Source organism: Calonectris borealis, chromosome W (assembly GCF_964195595.1).
Source record: "Calonectris borealis chromosome W, bCalBor7.hap1.2, whole genome shotgun sequence".
NCBI classification, from domain to species: domain Eukaryota; kingdom Metazoa; phylum Chordata; class Aves; order Procellariiformes; family Procellariidae; genus Calonectris; species Calonectris borealis.
Window position 1 is genome coordinate 55,763,170 of NC_134351.1, and position 15,253 is coordinate 55,778,422.

At 38.8% G+C, this 15,253-nt stretch overlaps 1 protein-coding gene across 3 annotated transcripts in view; it reads left to right on the forward strand.

The window, feature by feature from the left end:
- The window catches only part of LOC142074855 (F-BAR domain only protein 2-like), a 159,467-nt gene that overhangs the window by 56,316 nt on the left and 87,898 nt on the right, over positions 1 to 15,253 (forward strand). For all 3 annotated transcript variants that reach the window (XM_075135765.1, XM_075135766.1, XM_075135767.1), the window contains 2 exons: positions 1,294 to 1,392; positions 2,828 to 2,924. In XM_075135765.1, coding sequence (XP_074991866.1) covers positions 1,294 to 1,392; positions 2,828 to 2,924 — 196 coding nt within the window. The remainder of the gene's footprint in view (positions 1 to 1,293; positions 1,393 to 2,827; positions 2,925 to 15,253) is intronic.

Below are 15,253 nucleotides of genomic sequence, written 5' to 3' on the forward strand. Positions count from 1 at the left end.
AGCTGTTTTGATATGCATTATAGAGAAGAGTTTAAAGAAGAATGTTTTGCAGAGTTTTATGGGAAGCTCAAACCAAACACAAAGGAAGTGGCATTGGCATAATCTCAAAAGTTGACTTTGAGTTTAAGTAAAAATTAGGTAGTGGAAACAGGCTGGAAGATCACATTGTGTACAGGTGTTGACACCCTGAGAGTGATTGAGAGCAGATATTCTAGAGATGGACCATAGATAGCTTTGAAAGCAAAATAATATAGTTTATGTAATCAGGCAGTCGGTAAAAGAGTAACATCATAGCATAGGCTACAGAGGATGACCATATCCTCTGTAATTAAGAGGAAGGCTGCTTGAGGAAAAAAATCATTTTAATCTGCTTGATTGATGGCTAGAGAGGCATATAAGTATGGTAAAAGAAAGATTGAGAGTTTAGAAGTTAAGAGATATTTGACTTGTCTGTATGGAGTTGTACTTGAGAGTACCAGGAGGTGTGAAATGTGGAGAGATGGTCTTTAGAGAACCCTGCAAAAATTGGAGAGAGGATTAAGTGGTGCTCCAAAGTTTGGACAGTTACAGAAGTAGGAAGAGAACTAGGACAGAGCAGGAGTAAACACAGATTTCAAGATGACTATGGTTGACTGTTGGGGAGGATGAGGACATTTGTAGTTCTGATCTTTGGCTAGGAAGGGGTCATTAGAGACATTGGAAATGGTTTTAAAATGGGTGTCAGGTGGAAGCCTGGGTAAGATGGAACAGGAGGACAAATTCCAGACAAACTGCAAAGCTTTTATACAGTGAGTTTAAAGATCAAAGAAATGAATCGCATTTAAAGAAGCAAAGGATATAGATTTAAGTAGAGAAAGAGAAAGCATGTGTATATTGTGAGCAGGAAGAGAGGGTGATAAGGAGGAGGTGCAAAACAGATCCAGAAATAGGATTTCTGGGGTTAGATGAAAAAACGAAACTCTTCAGTTATGGAAAAAAGATATATTTTTTAAACACCCTCCAACCCTATTTTCTTTTGGTAGAAATAGGTCAGACTTTTAAAAAAATCAAGATAGGTGAAGTTTTAAAGAGTAAGTAAAGAAGTTGTATAATGGTTCTAAAAGGTTATTATAAAGTACATTATTTTATAACTGTGAATTCTGCACTTTCCTTTCTTAAACACTGTAATTACCATGATCAAGATCTGAAAAAAAAATTGTTTTTTTCTGTTTAGTATATTTATTTATTAAAATTTAAGGTTTAGTATTTCAAGAATTATTTTCATTATGAATAATTGCTTGTATTGGTTTACAGAAATTTCAAGACATTGAAGAAACACACCTTCTTCATATGAAAGAGATTATAGAATCATTGTCAAATACCATAAAAGAAATTCATTTACAAATAGGAGAGGTAATTTTTATATTATTGTTTGTTTGGATCATGCTACATATTTTTCTTAACTATTAAATGAAACAATTCTTACTGTGTTTGTGGTAATTACAAGATCCCATCTTTCAAATGATGGTAACTTTTTAAACCAGTATGAGTAGAAGGAGATAAACAGAGATGATCCACAGAATTCAAAAGACTTTCAAGCAGATGTGGTTCTTTTTACCACAGATATCAAACATTATGCGAGTACTGAACTTGTTTATGAGATGTTTGAAGGAGATTTGAACATCTACTAAATTGCCGTTTTGGTCTTTTGTGATGTTTCTATATGTGTATTCTCTTTTGTTATTCAAGCCTCTGAAATTTTTTATTAAATGGATCATCATCTAATTTTGTTCATTGTATTGGAAATCTTTTTAATATCTAAATTCAACATAAGCTGAATTTTTTACTGCTTCCTGTTGTATTTATAAGTTCAGTATCACAAATTTTACAGAATAAGGCTGAATAATCATTAAATTTTGTGTTAACAGAAAACAAAATATTTTGACAATTTGGAGAATTGTTAGTGTATTTCAAAGTTCTGTTCTCTAGATATTAATTAGCACCCATTTCATACATTTCAGGATACTTGTGCTTTTCTTTAACTAAAACTTGAAATTATATCAGTCTGAAAAGCTTCCAAATTTTTGATACACTTGAGTTTTTATCAGCAAAAGACCTTCAGTAACAGTGTTAAAACAAGCTTTTATAGTATTTTTTCTTTAGATGCAAGTTGGTTTAATTAATAATCCTTATAAGTAGTCCTTAATTTTTTGATGTTCTGAAATGTAGTTTTATTTGTATACACTTAATTTGAGTCACTGTTTTCCTCAGTTTTGAGGTTTTCTGCTAATGAATGGTGGTCACAAGGGTCATGCTATTTATTTCTAAAGCATATACATACTGCCTTGTTGGAAAAACTTATTAACAATGTGTGATTGTTCCTTTGTCAGACCAAAAAACATTACAACAGTAATGCTTTTACTCAAGCAGCTGGGAACTGTGATAATACAGTGGTAACAGTTCACACCCTTAACTGGTGCTGGCTTAAGAGACCACTTGTCTTCCTGACATTATAGTGGGACATGTTGCTGACAAATTCAGAAAATTATGGATTACAAAAGTGGTTTAGATGGAAGAAATGGAAGTAAATCCTAGACCCATCATCAAGCTGTATTCTTTCATTCATCATTTGTATCTGTATCGTACATACACTTGCTAATACTAAAGCAAAGAAGGGATTTCCTTGGTAAAATGCCTGTTGATTTTTGGAAGTCCTGTAATATATTTTAGAGGCAAGTATTTTGAACCTTAACTCTAGAGAAAAACACTTTTTAAAGTTAATTACATTCTTTCAATTACTGGTTTTAAAATTCCTTTTGTGGTGTGTGTTTGTTTTTTTTTTTTAAAGGTGCACGAAGAGTTTATTAATAACATGACAAATACTACAGTTGAGAGTTTAATACAGAAATTTGCTGAGTCAAAAGGAACTGGCAAGGAAAGACCTGGTAAGAGATTAAAAATAACAGAGTAGGAAATGTTAATTTAAAAACTGTAGATTTCCACTCCTAATAAAAGGTCAAACCCTATTTGTTAATGTTTTATAGTGGTAATGTGCTTACAATTTCAAATTCTCAGAATTCATTAGCTTTGATATTAAATGATTCATAGAAATTTAACACCGCGATTTATTATGCAAGTGTAGTATTTGTGTTCATAAAGCATAGCATTTTATAGCTCTGAGTCCCTCTATGTAGACCTTTGAGGAAGCTCTTAAACTATACTGCTCCTTGGTACATCAGTGAAATTTGTCAAGAAACTGAAGTTCCTTGCACAAACTTACCTCTGCTATGTGCTTCTGCATAAATTATATTTCCAAACTTTATTTAATATAAATTTATGGATATATTCAGAACAAATGTCTATAAAGCTGCTTATAGAACTGTTGGAACAGTTGCATCAGTTTATTTGGTTACCTTACAAAATTATGCATTTTAATAGATTATATGTAGATTTTTTCCTTTAATAAGCAGCAAATTGAATAGTACTTTCTGAAGGTACTGCTTGTTGGGTGTGGTGTATAAGACTTTCCTGGACTGGCGTAAAAAGACAGTCTCGCAGTACTGTGTATCTAACATTACTGGAAAAATATAGAGTTCACTTTAATATTTGGACATGAGTACATGGTCACTAGGTGTGTGAGTACAGGAATTCAGTAGTACCATTTTTCTTTGAGCATTGGGAGTCCTCGCTAGCATCTCTGCCTTCTAGTACAGAAGCACAAAGTTTTTTTCAGAGCAAGGATGTACATAGCAGAGTAGATCTTGAGAATTTATATTAAATTGTTAAATATGGTTACTAGGTGTCTTACAGTGCCTCTGTGAGGTGTTTTTAACATAACATTGTTTCATATTCTCTCTGTGATCCACTAATGCTGATACCTGAGTGGGCTGAGGTAAGATTGTATGTGGAACAATTTTCAAATGTTTCCTGTATATTTTACAATTTTTCAATAAAGAGCAAGAAAGACAAAGTATGAACTTCAGGGGTTCAAGTTCAGTTGATCTGAAGTCAGGGTAAAGACACGTGGAAATTCAGTGTTCAGACTTCTTTGATTAGCTATTGCCGAGATGTCATGGCTAGGGATCTCCATCTTGCGTTTAGGATCCTGACTCCCTGGGTTACAAAGACCCTTGGTAATGTATCCTAGAGTACTGTGCACTTCAGGCCATCCACATTATTAGTGTGGTTTTTTGCTAGACAACATAGTAATCATAAGAAAAATAACACTTTTTAATTTAGTGGGGGAATTTATACACACTGTGTACTTATTTGCTGCTTTACAGAGTTCTTCAAATCCCATTTGTATTCTCTGGGTGTCGCAAATGAGTGGTTTTGAGGCCGCTTAAAGAATCACTGGCAAAGATATTAGCAAAAAGTGATTTTAATAGAAATTTGTAAAAGCGCGACTTAACAGAATTCGATGGCAAGGGTCACTCTATTACTCATTACATGGATTAAGTATACACAGGGAGAATCGTGTCAGAATTGTGTTGGAATGATTTATAGAAAGACCGAGAACAAAAAGGGTAAGGGAGACCCTCCCGTTGAGTCAGGAGGTTCAGGGTAGACCCCCTTGCTTTCTAAACTCCTTCTCAGAGAGGAGTCTAGGTGCGGCTGGATCTACCCCTAGTCTCAGACCTGGTCAACGGTTTATGCCTAAGGGGTTATATGTGTTTAGCAGCAATCTAAAGTTCATTCACAGTTTTAAGGTAGATCATAAGATTTTGACAGCACTTAATCATTGACTAATTTAACAGTTACAAAGCGAGGTAATCAAGTTTACTACAATTACTAAAGCGACTTAATTACAGATTATGCTTATTATTTACTGGTTATCTAAATCAATACACACAAACACACAAAAGATCTAGATCAATTCACACATAAGGGCCCAAAGCTAAATAAGTTTATAAAGCATAAAGGCCTAAAACTAGATAAAGGTACCTGTTAAAAATTCCCCTCGAGTCTGTGAAATACTCACGTTAAATGTCTTGGCATTTCTCAACGGGCGAAGGGTTGTGTTCTCAACGGCCTAGGAGTGTTTCAGCCCAGGTCCTGATGGTCCTCCGAATATCGCAAACTTGAGAGTTTGTGAACTCTGAGAGGCGTCCCACTCAGAGGGAGACTCTGGGCGCAGCCCGCTGCGGTCCAGGAGAGCTCAAAGGGTCTCGCTTGGGACCACTGTTTATAGGTTTGCAAGATGATTGGCTTTAGTCATCAGTAAATTTCCATCCTGGCCACTATCCGGGGTGGTCCGGGATAGTAATTATGGTATTGTTCCACGGTAACCATGGTATCGTTCCACTTGATGAGCTATGGTCTAGGTAGGGAATGCTTCAGGGCTGTCAGGGATGACGAATTATCCCCTGCTCTCGTTCCCTACCTTGATCAGGTAGCCGGTGTCCCTGGTACGATCAGTGCCGCTCCCCACCTTAGCCATGCAAGCATGCCTGGTACGGTCAAGGGACGCTCAACCGCCCAACTCGTTACACAATGGCTAAGGCCTAACAGGAGTTCCCGAGATCGTAGAGTGGCCCAGGGGAAGGGGGGAAATGCACCACCACACTGGGGTCAAATAAAAGCTTTTGCCATAGTAAATTTCATTTCTTCAATCCTATAACTATTTTAACAGTAAAATATTTTAAGGAAAGATTACATTTTTAGTGTGGAAATGTATGCACCTTGAATTTTCTTTTACAGAGTGAAATTATTGTATTGATATCAACTTTGTAAAGCAGTCATGGTGCAGAGGAAATCATAGACAAATTCAGCAGCAAAAGAATACAAATTCACAAGAAGTTGTGAAGTGTCAAAGACAGGAGACTAGAAACACAGACTGCTAGTGATGTTAATTATAGTTACTGCTTCTATTATATTCATTTTATTAACTTAAAATCATATAGCTTTGACAATTACAAAGATTTGGAAGGCAAAGTGAGGTATCAGTCTTCTAAGAATGAAATGGAAACATCCAGTGTGGGAGGGAAAAAATACTTTTCTGCAACTGAGAACTGTTCTTAATAGAAATGTATTTTAACTCATGGAGCAAATGTTAGAAGTCTTTCTGTGGTGTGAATTTACTAATTAGGGTGGAGAAGGAAATGGCTTCTTGGATAAATCTAAGTATTCAACGTATAAAAATGATACTGACTTTGTGTACAAGACAAATGTAGAAAGAATGTCTTACGGCTGTCACTGTTTTTTAAGACTCCAGTCCTAAATCTATTTGAAGGAAATACTTTAAAAATCCCCAGGACTATGTAGGCCTTCTCCCTCCTGTATTATTTGTGGGCTAATATACTGAATTAGTGGGTGGGCTGTGTTCTGAAATACTGAATTTTGAGAACAAAATAAATTAAAAGGATAATGCATAACAAAGTATTTTATATTATTTCAGTATATTCTAGTTATAGTACTTCATAGCAGAGTTTACTTACTTTTATTTATATCTGTAAAAATAAGAATGAATCTGAAAGGAAGTGCTGAGGAAGGCTGGTTTATTGCATAGATTATAAATGTCCTGGTTTCGGTTGGGATAGAGTTAAATTTCTTCCTAGTGCTGTGTTTTGGATTTAGTATGAGAAGAATGTTGATAACACACTGATGTTTTCAGTTGTTGCTAAGTACCATGCTAGTCAAGGACGTTCAGCTTAGGGGAAAAAAAAAAAAAAAGAAAAAAAAAAACCAAAAAAACCACAACAACACAAAACAAGTGTTGGGAGGGAGCATAGCCGGGACAGCTGGCCCAGCTGGCCAACGGGGTATTCCATACCATGTGACATCATGCTCAGTATATGAATGGGAGGCGTGTTCCAGGAAGTTCCGATCGCTACTTGGTTATCGGTTGTCGGAGTGACCAGGGGTCGGAGTAGGAGTGCGTTCCTGGAGTAATGATGAGTCCCAATATGGGTATGGTCATTCTCCTTTATTTCAAGATATTGTGCTACTTTTATAAGCTAGCCACACTAACACGCGCACCTACGAATCCTCTATTGGTTACAGTCAGCAAGCACACGAATCTTAATATACACAGATTGGTCAAAAGCAGGTGTCCACGCGAACGCTTCCTGCGCCTGCATTCCGTTACCTAATCTACTGATAGTTAAATTCCTCAGCCTGTTTTCCCTATTCTGCTATCGCTTCAGAGACTCTAAAACTACAATTGCTCTTTAGCAACCCTTTGCCTTATACTGTTGTTAACAAATCCTCAGTGCTTGGAATGTTCATGGGATGTCCGTTATTTAATAAAAATCCTTCCACAAATTCCCCTTTTTGTTTTTGAACAATCCAAGCCTGATTTACTACTTTCGATACAGCCTTTTTTATACAACTAAAAGCAATACAAAAGCATACACACAATATTAAGATGATAATCAATATACGCAAGCCTTCTTTTATCAAAGCTATCAGCCATTGCGGCAACTCTCTAAAAATATTCATGAGCCATTCATCTAAAATGCCATGATTTTGTGGTATCATGCTTGCATGGTTTTTTAACCATTGTAATTGTTTATGTGTAGACTCACCATGATCGGATAGGTTCATGCAACACATAAACTCTTCTACCCAGAAACCAGGCACGCCCACCAAACAGGTTCTGAAAGGCTCAGTTGCCGTAGCAAGAGACAAAACAAAACGCAGATTGATCTGTTTTGTTTGCCCAGGTAACCTCTTCTTGTGAGAGTGCAGGCTTCACCGCTCGGCTAGGCACCCATATTGGTCCCTTATCTGTGGAAACACACATGTATCCCCTCCCATTAAATATTACCGAAACTGGGCCCAGCCACATGCCAGTGATTGGGTCTTGATACATTACTTTTAGTTTTGGGAGCGTTGTATGAGAATTAACTTAAGGTTTTGGTGATGTATTATAATCGATGGCTCTTCTCTGTCTCCCATCAGACACAAATAATTTAGAGTAAATAGGACTTTATGCAGTCTCATCTGCGGGTCCTTTTCTTCCTCCTTTTGCTTTGCTAGATAGTCCTTCAATACCTGATGCGTGCGTTCTACAAGGCTCTGCCCCGTCGGTGAGTGTGGGATGCCAGTAATATGCTTGACCCCCCATCTCATCAGAAAGGTTCTCAACTTCTGACTGGTGTAAGCAGGGCCATTGTCTGTTTTCAGTTGTTCTGGCACACCCAACACCGCGAAGCAAGCAAGGAGGTGCTTACACACATGATGAGCCTTCTCACCCGATAAAGCCGTGGCCCATATTACTTTAGAAAAGGTATCTATGGTGACATGCACATATTTGAGCTGCCCAAATTCAGCGATATGAGTTACATCAGTCTGCCAGAGCTCTAAAGCCTTGAGACCTTTTGGATTAACGCCCAGTCCTATTCCAGGTCCATGATTTCCACACTTGGGACAGGCCTGTATGATAGAGCGAGCTTCGTTTTCTGATAACCCATATTGCCTTCTTAAACCCTTTGAGTTTTGATGAAATATTTCATGACCCTGCCTAGCTTGTAAAAATTTATCTACAGGTGGTACATGACACGCTGGACTGACAAGATTGTCCGCTATCTGATTGCCTTGTCCTAAACCCAACTCCCATTGATGGCTACGGATATGAATGACGTAACACGGAGCCGCTCGCTGAGAGATGGTCGATCTTAATTGAATAAACAGTTTCCCTAGCTGAGGATTATTTGTTTCCCTAATCAGTGCGTCTTGAATTCTTGGTATAAGCCCAGCTACATATAGAGAATCAGTCACCACATTCAAAGGATGATCAGGCCAGTTCCCTAATGCCCATACCACCGCCATTAATTCTAAAGTCTGTAAGGTATCTCCAGCTTGCCCTTGCAAAATCTTTTTGCACCATTGATCTGTTTCCCACCATACGCATGCAGCTTGTCTAGAGCGTTTTCCCACATCTGTGTATACCATCAACCCCTCGAGTATCGGGCTATCAACCACTTTAGGTTTTTCTAGCCACTGATTTCATTTTAGAATCTGCCACAATTTCCCTTGAGGTTGCTGAGAGTGCACCTTTCCGCTAAATCCTAACAGAGATTCTTGAATGGCCAGCATGTGACGTATCCACCATTCTAAATCTACAGCGTTAACAGGAATACTAATGTCTGCTGGTTCCTGTCCTGTCAGCTCTATAATTCGCGTTCTCCCTTTTCGGATTAATTCCCCTACGGCTTCAGGACGAGTTTGTATACTGAAACGTGGTTGTACCCGTAAGAAAACCCATTCCAAAATTTATAAAAAGGAGGAATTTGGCAAGTTATCATTATTCTTGTTGTCAATGGCAATCACGGAGTTCATTCCCTGTTGTCCCTTCATCTCCCCCTTCTTGTTTTGCCATTGACATATAACGGCAAAAGGTGATTAAGCAAAGAAAGTAGCACGACAATTTCGCTTGCTATGCCCCTGTTCCCCACAACGATAGCAGATGCCTTTAAAGGGCTGGACTATTCCTGGAGAGTGTTTTTGCCTAACAACAGCTGCCAATGGTTGTACTACTTCTTGGACAGCACTTTGCACCGCTGCTGCCGTCGACTCATTTTGTTTTTGAACCCCTGCTCTTTCCACCCGAGAAAGCATTTCTTCCACTCCTGCCCCTTTGGGCAGACTGGCTAGAATGGCCCTGGTAGTGTTATTGGCGTTATCAAAGGCCAAAATTCTAAACATTTGTTGTTTATTGTCCTCTCCCAAATCTGGGTGGTTCATTACTGCATCCCAAAGCCTATCAATAAAGTTGCTATACTTCTCAGTTGCACCTTGCGTCACCGAGCTGAAAGAAGGAGCTGACGCTCCTGGTAAGGAAAGAAACGCATCTAAAGCAAGCTTAGAAGATAACTGTAACATATTGACAGGAAAAGTTAGTTGGACATTTATATCAGCATAACGTCCCCCCCCAATGAGCATTTCTGCTGTGATCCCAAATAATGGATCCCCTTGTTGTTGATGTTGGGCAGCAGCATTCACTGCCCTCTGAGACCATGACGATCCCCATAACAAAAACTGTGTAGGTGTCAACAGAAGCCTCATCAAACTTTGACAATCATGGGGACACATCAAATCAGCAGAAAAAATCCAAATAACGATTTGTCGTGAGGCTTCCGATTTAACACCATACTGCGATATAGTATTTTTGGCTTGTTGTAGAATCTTCCAATCATGCGGTTCCCATTTTCCTTGACCGTTGTCCTGTACCACCGGAAAAGCCATGGGGCCAATGTTGGATGCAACCCCCCACTGTCCTTCCAAAATAGCATCTCGAACAATTCCTCTCCATCGGCCGGGATGAGTAGCTGCGGTAGGTCTGGAGAAACAGGGTGGCAAATTGTCTCTCGAACCGGCGTTTGACCAAGGTTCTCCTTTTTGCTGAGTCTGTGTAGTTAATTCCTTTAGTTGTTGCACAACCTCTTTTAACAGCTGATTAATACTGTCTGTTGAATTTTTCTCTTTTCCGCTAGATGGCGGTGTGGCAGCACCGGAGGAATCACCGGAGAGTGGCAAGGGGGGGCAGAGAGGAGGGGCGGTGGGAGGAGGGCGGCACGTTTCCCCGCTTTGATTCGGGGGGGTGGGTGGAGCTGGCCACTCCTCCCCCTTCATGCCCAGCGGTTGCTCTTCCGCTTTTGCCTCACACTGCTGCTGTGCTACAGCCCCGGCAACTTCCGTCTGCTGTGGCGTAGATGATATTGTCGGGGAAGATGGCGAACATAGACTGTCAGGCGTTTTTAAGTCCTGCTCAACTCTATCGCGCAATTCGGCAACAGTCTTACAGGTGGACCCCGTCATACCCTTCACAGCAGACAGCCCAAAAAATCGCGCGATAGGTCCCGCCTTGGATTCCATGCTCTTAGACTGTTCCGGCATGGGGTCCGGAGCCAGCATCTGAACAGCCGCACACGCCACCTCCCGTTCAGCTTTCATAGCTTTTAAAGTGTCTAGTACGTCTCCCCACAAGTCTGACACAGACTTAATGTCCTTCTCCAATTTTTTATCACCTTCAGTAAGCTTCTGCCACATTAGTTCCCCCAGCTCCCGCCATTCAGGCACAGAAAACAACGTGCGAGTGTCCTTAAAAAGTCCCAAACGTTGTCCTAACTTAATTAGCTTGATAAGCTGTTTCACCGTTGTCTCGATCCCTCTCTTAGAGAGTAGTCCTGCGAGCAACGTAGCAGCTGCCTCACTTTCCATGATAGCAGCTCACCCTCTGGGAGGCAGTTGGCCACTCTGCACCGTTATCTATTCTATTTAAGCGACAGAATAGTACAACTCCCAGTCGCTTGTTTCCCACTCCCCTTCTCTCGCTGCGCTTACCGCCGTCTCGAAGAATTGTAGTCTCTGCTACCAGACCTCTGGGTTATGAGCCCAGCATGTTTCCGCATCCTCTGCTACCAGATGTCGGAGTGACCAGGGGTCGGAATAGGAGTGCGTTCCCGGAGTAATGATGAGTCCCAATGTGGGTATGGTCATTCTCCTTTATTTCAAGATATTGTGCTACTTTTATAAGCTAGCCACACTAACACGCGCACCTACAAATCCTCTATTGGTTTACAGTCAGCAAGCACACGAATCTTAATATACACAGATTGGTCAAAAGCAGGTGTCCACGCGAACGCTTCCTGCGCCTGCATTCCGTTACATAATCTACTGATAGTTACATTCCTCAGCCTGTTTTCCCTATTCTGCTATCGCTTCAGAGACTCTAAAACTACAATTGCTCTTTAGCAACCCTTTGCCTTATACTATTGCTAACAAATCCTCAGTGCTTGGAATGTTCATGGGATGTCCGTTATTTAATAAAAATCCTTCCACAATGAATGATTTTCTATTTTTAGCTACTGAATTACTGTGCCCTCTTCTCATATGTGGGAAACTGTGCGTGTGTGTTTGTTCCTGTATTAGTTTTTGCCCACTACACAGTTTACCCAGAAGGTACCTTTGAAGGCCAAATGAGAAGACTCAGCTGTGCTGCATTTTCCAAAAAATCAGGAACAAAAGCCAAATTTAGATGATTTGTTTTCATTAATTTGTTCTGATGTCATTGTTAGTGGTTGTTGGTAATTTATTAAGTTGTTGCTCTTATTTTTGCATTTTTCTTAAAAATTTAATAAAGAGGAAACCAGAATTTTTATTGTAATACAGACAACAATGGAAAGCCAAAATCCTTGCTGTCTCCTTAACCCTCCAATAAAACAGTGATCTGCAGATGGCACTTACTACATATGCTGTGCCATTATTCAGTGTGAGAGAGGTGCTGGGTCATCTTTTAACTATAATAAATATTTCTTCATTGGTTTTGTGCTAGCTTGATCCATCTGTCACAATCGGAATCAGCCAGAATGTGATTTGCACTGCAACCCTGCATTCTTAACCACACAAGTAGGCAGAGAAAATCTGGCAAAGAGGAATAGTCACATACAAGTTGTCTTCTAAATGTACCAGTAAAAGCATCTAGAATTTGGGCTGTGAAAAACACAAGCCCATAAAAATACTTCTTTTCTCCTTTCACTATCCATCTAATACACTTGAACTTTACAGAGGGGCTAGAAGTAGTTTGCATTTGTTAAAACATTGTAAAATTAGTGCCTGCAACCTATCTGTTCTTTGGATTAAATGATAATGGAAGTAGTTGACAATGTTTATTGTCCACGATTGCTATTGATCAGCTGTCACTGGCTCTTGCACATATAGTAAAGCATTTGACTTTTGTCCCCCTTGTCCTTTTAGATATTAGGAATAATAGTATAAGTCCTTTTAATCAAATGGTGCTTCCACAGTTAACAGGATTCAGAAAAGGACAGATATATTGTCTCTAATCCTTTTCCTCCCTCCACCAAAGCCAGAAATTGGCAATTTGGTCAGTACTTGATCAGTAATGCTGGTTTAAAAAAAAAATGTTTGGTATGTTGCTTTTTGGAGCTGCTGAAATCTATTTTGCTTTATTTGCCCATGCAGAAAAAATTGTCTCAAGGCTCCTAGTAACTCCAGTCATGGGAAAGTTTAAGGTCCTGGATGTCAAATGGAGACATTAGTTCAGGATTAATTTTTTTTATCATTTTGAAATTATTCTTTCTGGGAAGGCTATCAAGTAGTCTAGAGTTGAGAAATTTATCAGTGACTTAGGACAGCTATAATGTCAAGATCTTCACTGCCTTACAAGGTAGCACATATCAGAAAACTATGTCCTGGCATCCTTGTCAACATGCTGGTGATCCTTGTTCTGAGGGAACACATCTGGGAGCTCTGTTTCTGGAGTGCTAACACAGTTTATATTTTGAAGTCTTAAAAAATAATAGTTTATTTAGGTATGGCATTCCTGCTGAAAGCAATGTGGAGTTCTCACAGACTGCAAAACTGTTGATAAACCATTATGTTTAACTATTTGGATGGCAATCAAAACAGTTTAATCTGAATTCCTTACAAGTTCGTTAATGCTGCCAGCATTGCCTGTTACCAGAATCATAAAGCATCAGTGCTTCAATTTAGTAAACATTTAAAAAACAAATTTTACCTAGGCTTTAATTCAGCTGACTTCTGAATTAGTGAACTCAACTGAATTATTGTTCATTTGATTAGAATAATGTTTTATGTGGCTGGCTGTTGGTGGCGGTGGGGGGTTAGTGCAAAGTTCAGTGTGAATTTGACATGCTGTCAGGTCTTTTCTAATTGCTTACGTGGGCATTTTAGTCCTAAATGCCTATGGAGCACTGCTTTATGTGTTTTGGTTTTTTTTTCCAAAGTGAATGCAAGAGCATTGAAGTAAGCTGCACCACGACTAGGAAGCTAGTGCAAAGTAACTAGCATATTGTAAATGCACAGTTGTGCTCACTCCATGTTAATATTCCTGTTTAAGTTAGTGTGTTGTGTTAAATTATGTTTTCTATCTAATGAAGAAATGTACAAGATGAACAAGATAAAGTAGATGAAAAGAACAACTCCATTCCTCTAAGAAATTTTAGAAACAAGTTAGTCCTTTCCCAGAGATTGAGAGGCAAAGCAAGGGCCATGGAATATTGAAGCTTGCTTTGATTAAAGCTACTAGCTTTTTATATGCTTGAATAATACACTCTGCTTTGAGAGAGAAAGACTTGAAACAGTGCTGCATGTGGCATTTGTTTTTTCCATGGGTTTGTTTGATAACATAATAGTTTATAGAGTTTATAAAAATGCTTTTCTAGGAAGCTAAACAGCAACAAAGTAGATGGCAATAAACACTAAAAATGGTTAATACTAATTTTTTAACAGCTCTGCATGACATCTTTGAGCTTCTTTTCCACAAGGAAGTATAACAAAGCAAGTATTTATTTTATGTTCTTATAAATTATTTTCTTTATATTTTTCTGTAAATATTGTGAATATTTTAATGCGACCAACACTTGTGACTAGATGCATAAATAGCCAGAAGTGTTTCAGTTTCTCAAAGCCTGTGCCCACACATAATTCTATACAGAAGGTTGACTGAGGAATGAGTTTAGTTTATCGACACTGACAGTACCCAAGGGATTCAGAAAAGTATTCTTTGTAAAGGAAGGCAGTCCATTGCTATATTTCAGAAGCTAATGGGAGAAATTAAGTGTGGATACCTGAGGATTTTTATAAAAAGCTGGGCTTGAGGCAATTTTTTTTTTTTTAAGGGTGCCGTGATGTAGAGCTCTGTTTTCAAAGAGGAGGTGCAAGCTCAAGAGCTGTACCAACAAATGTGTCTTAGTTCCTGTCCTAGGTCTCTATTTGATTTTGCCTGCAAAAGTTGGGTCCCTTCATAGACAACAAACCTGCCAAAGCTGGTGTAGACTTTAGAAAGTCTCATCTGCCAGCATAGATTTTTAATAATTGCATATACCTAAGTTGCAAACTTGTTTTAATTTGCAATTTATTTATTTTTAATTGTCTGGAGAGTTATAACTGTACAGGTTTTGCTCCAAAAGTCTCTTAATGCAAGTGGAAGACTGGTAGCATTGCACTGCCAATATTAGCTGAATATGCCAACCAACTGGGAATTTAACATTATTTGGCAGGCAGGGCTACAAATGTGATACTCTGAGGAAGCCAATTAAGCTTTTCCTTTTAGCATGATTGTGTTTTAAGCAGTAGCAAGAAAAATTCATATTGAAAACAAAAATTATTCTTACTGTAGCATCCTTGTTGAATATATAGTGTTGGAAAGGAAGTTCTTGACACACACATACATATACACTCACACAAGTCCACATCTGAACTTGAAAGCTTGGTGATCTTTTCCTAGTGTGTGAAAAATTGTTTGGACTCATTCTATTTGAGAAGGAAGAGCCCATCCAATTCACAG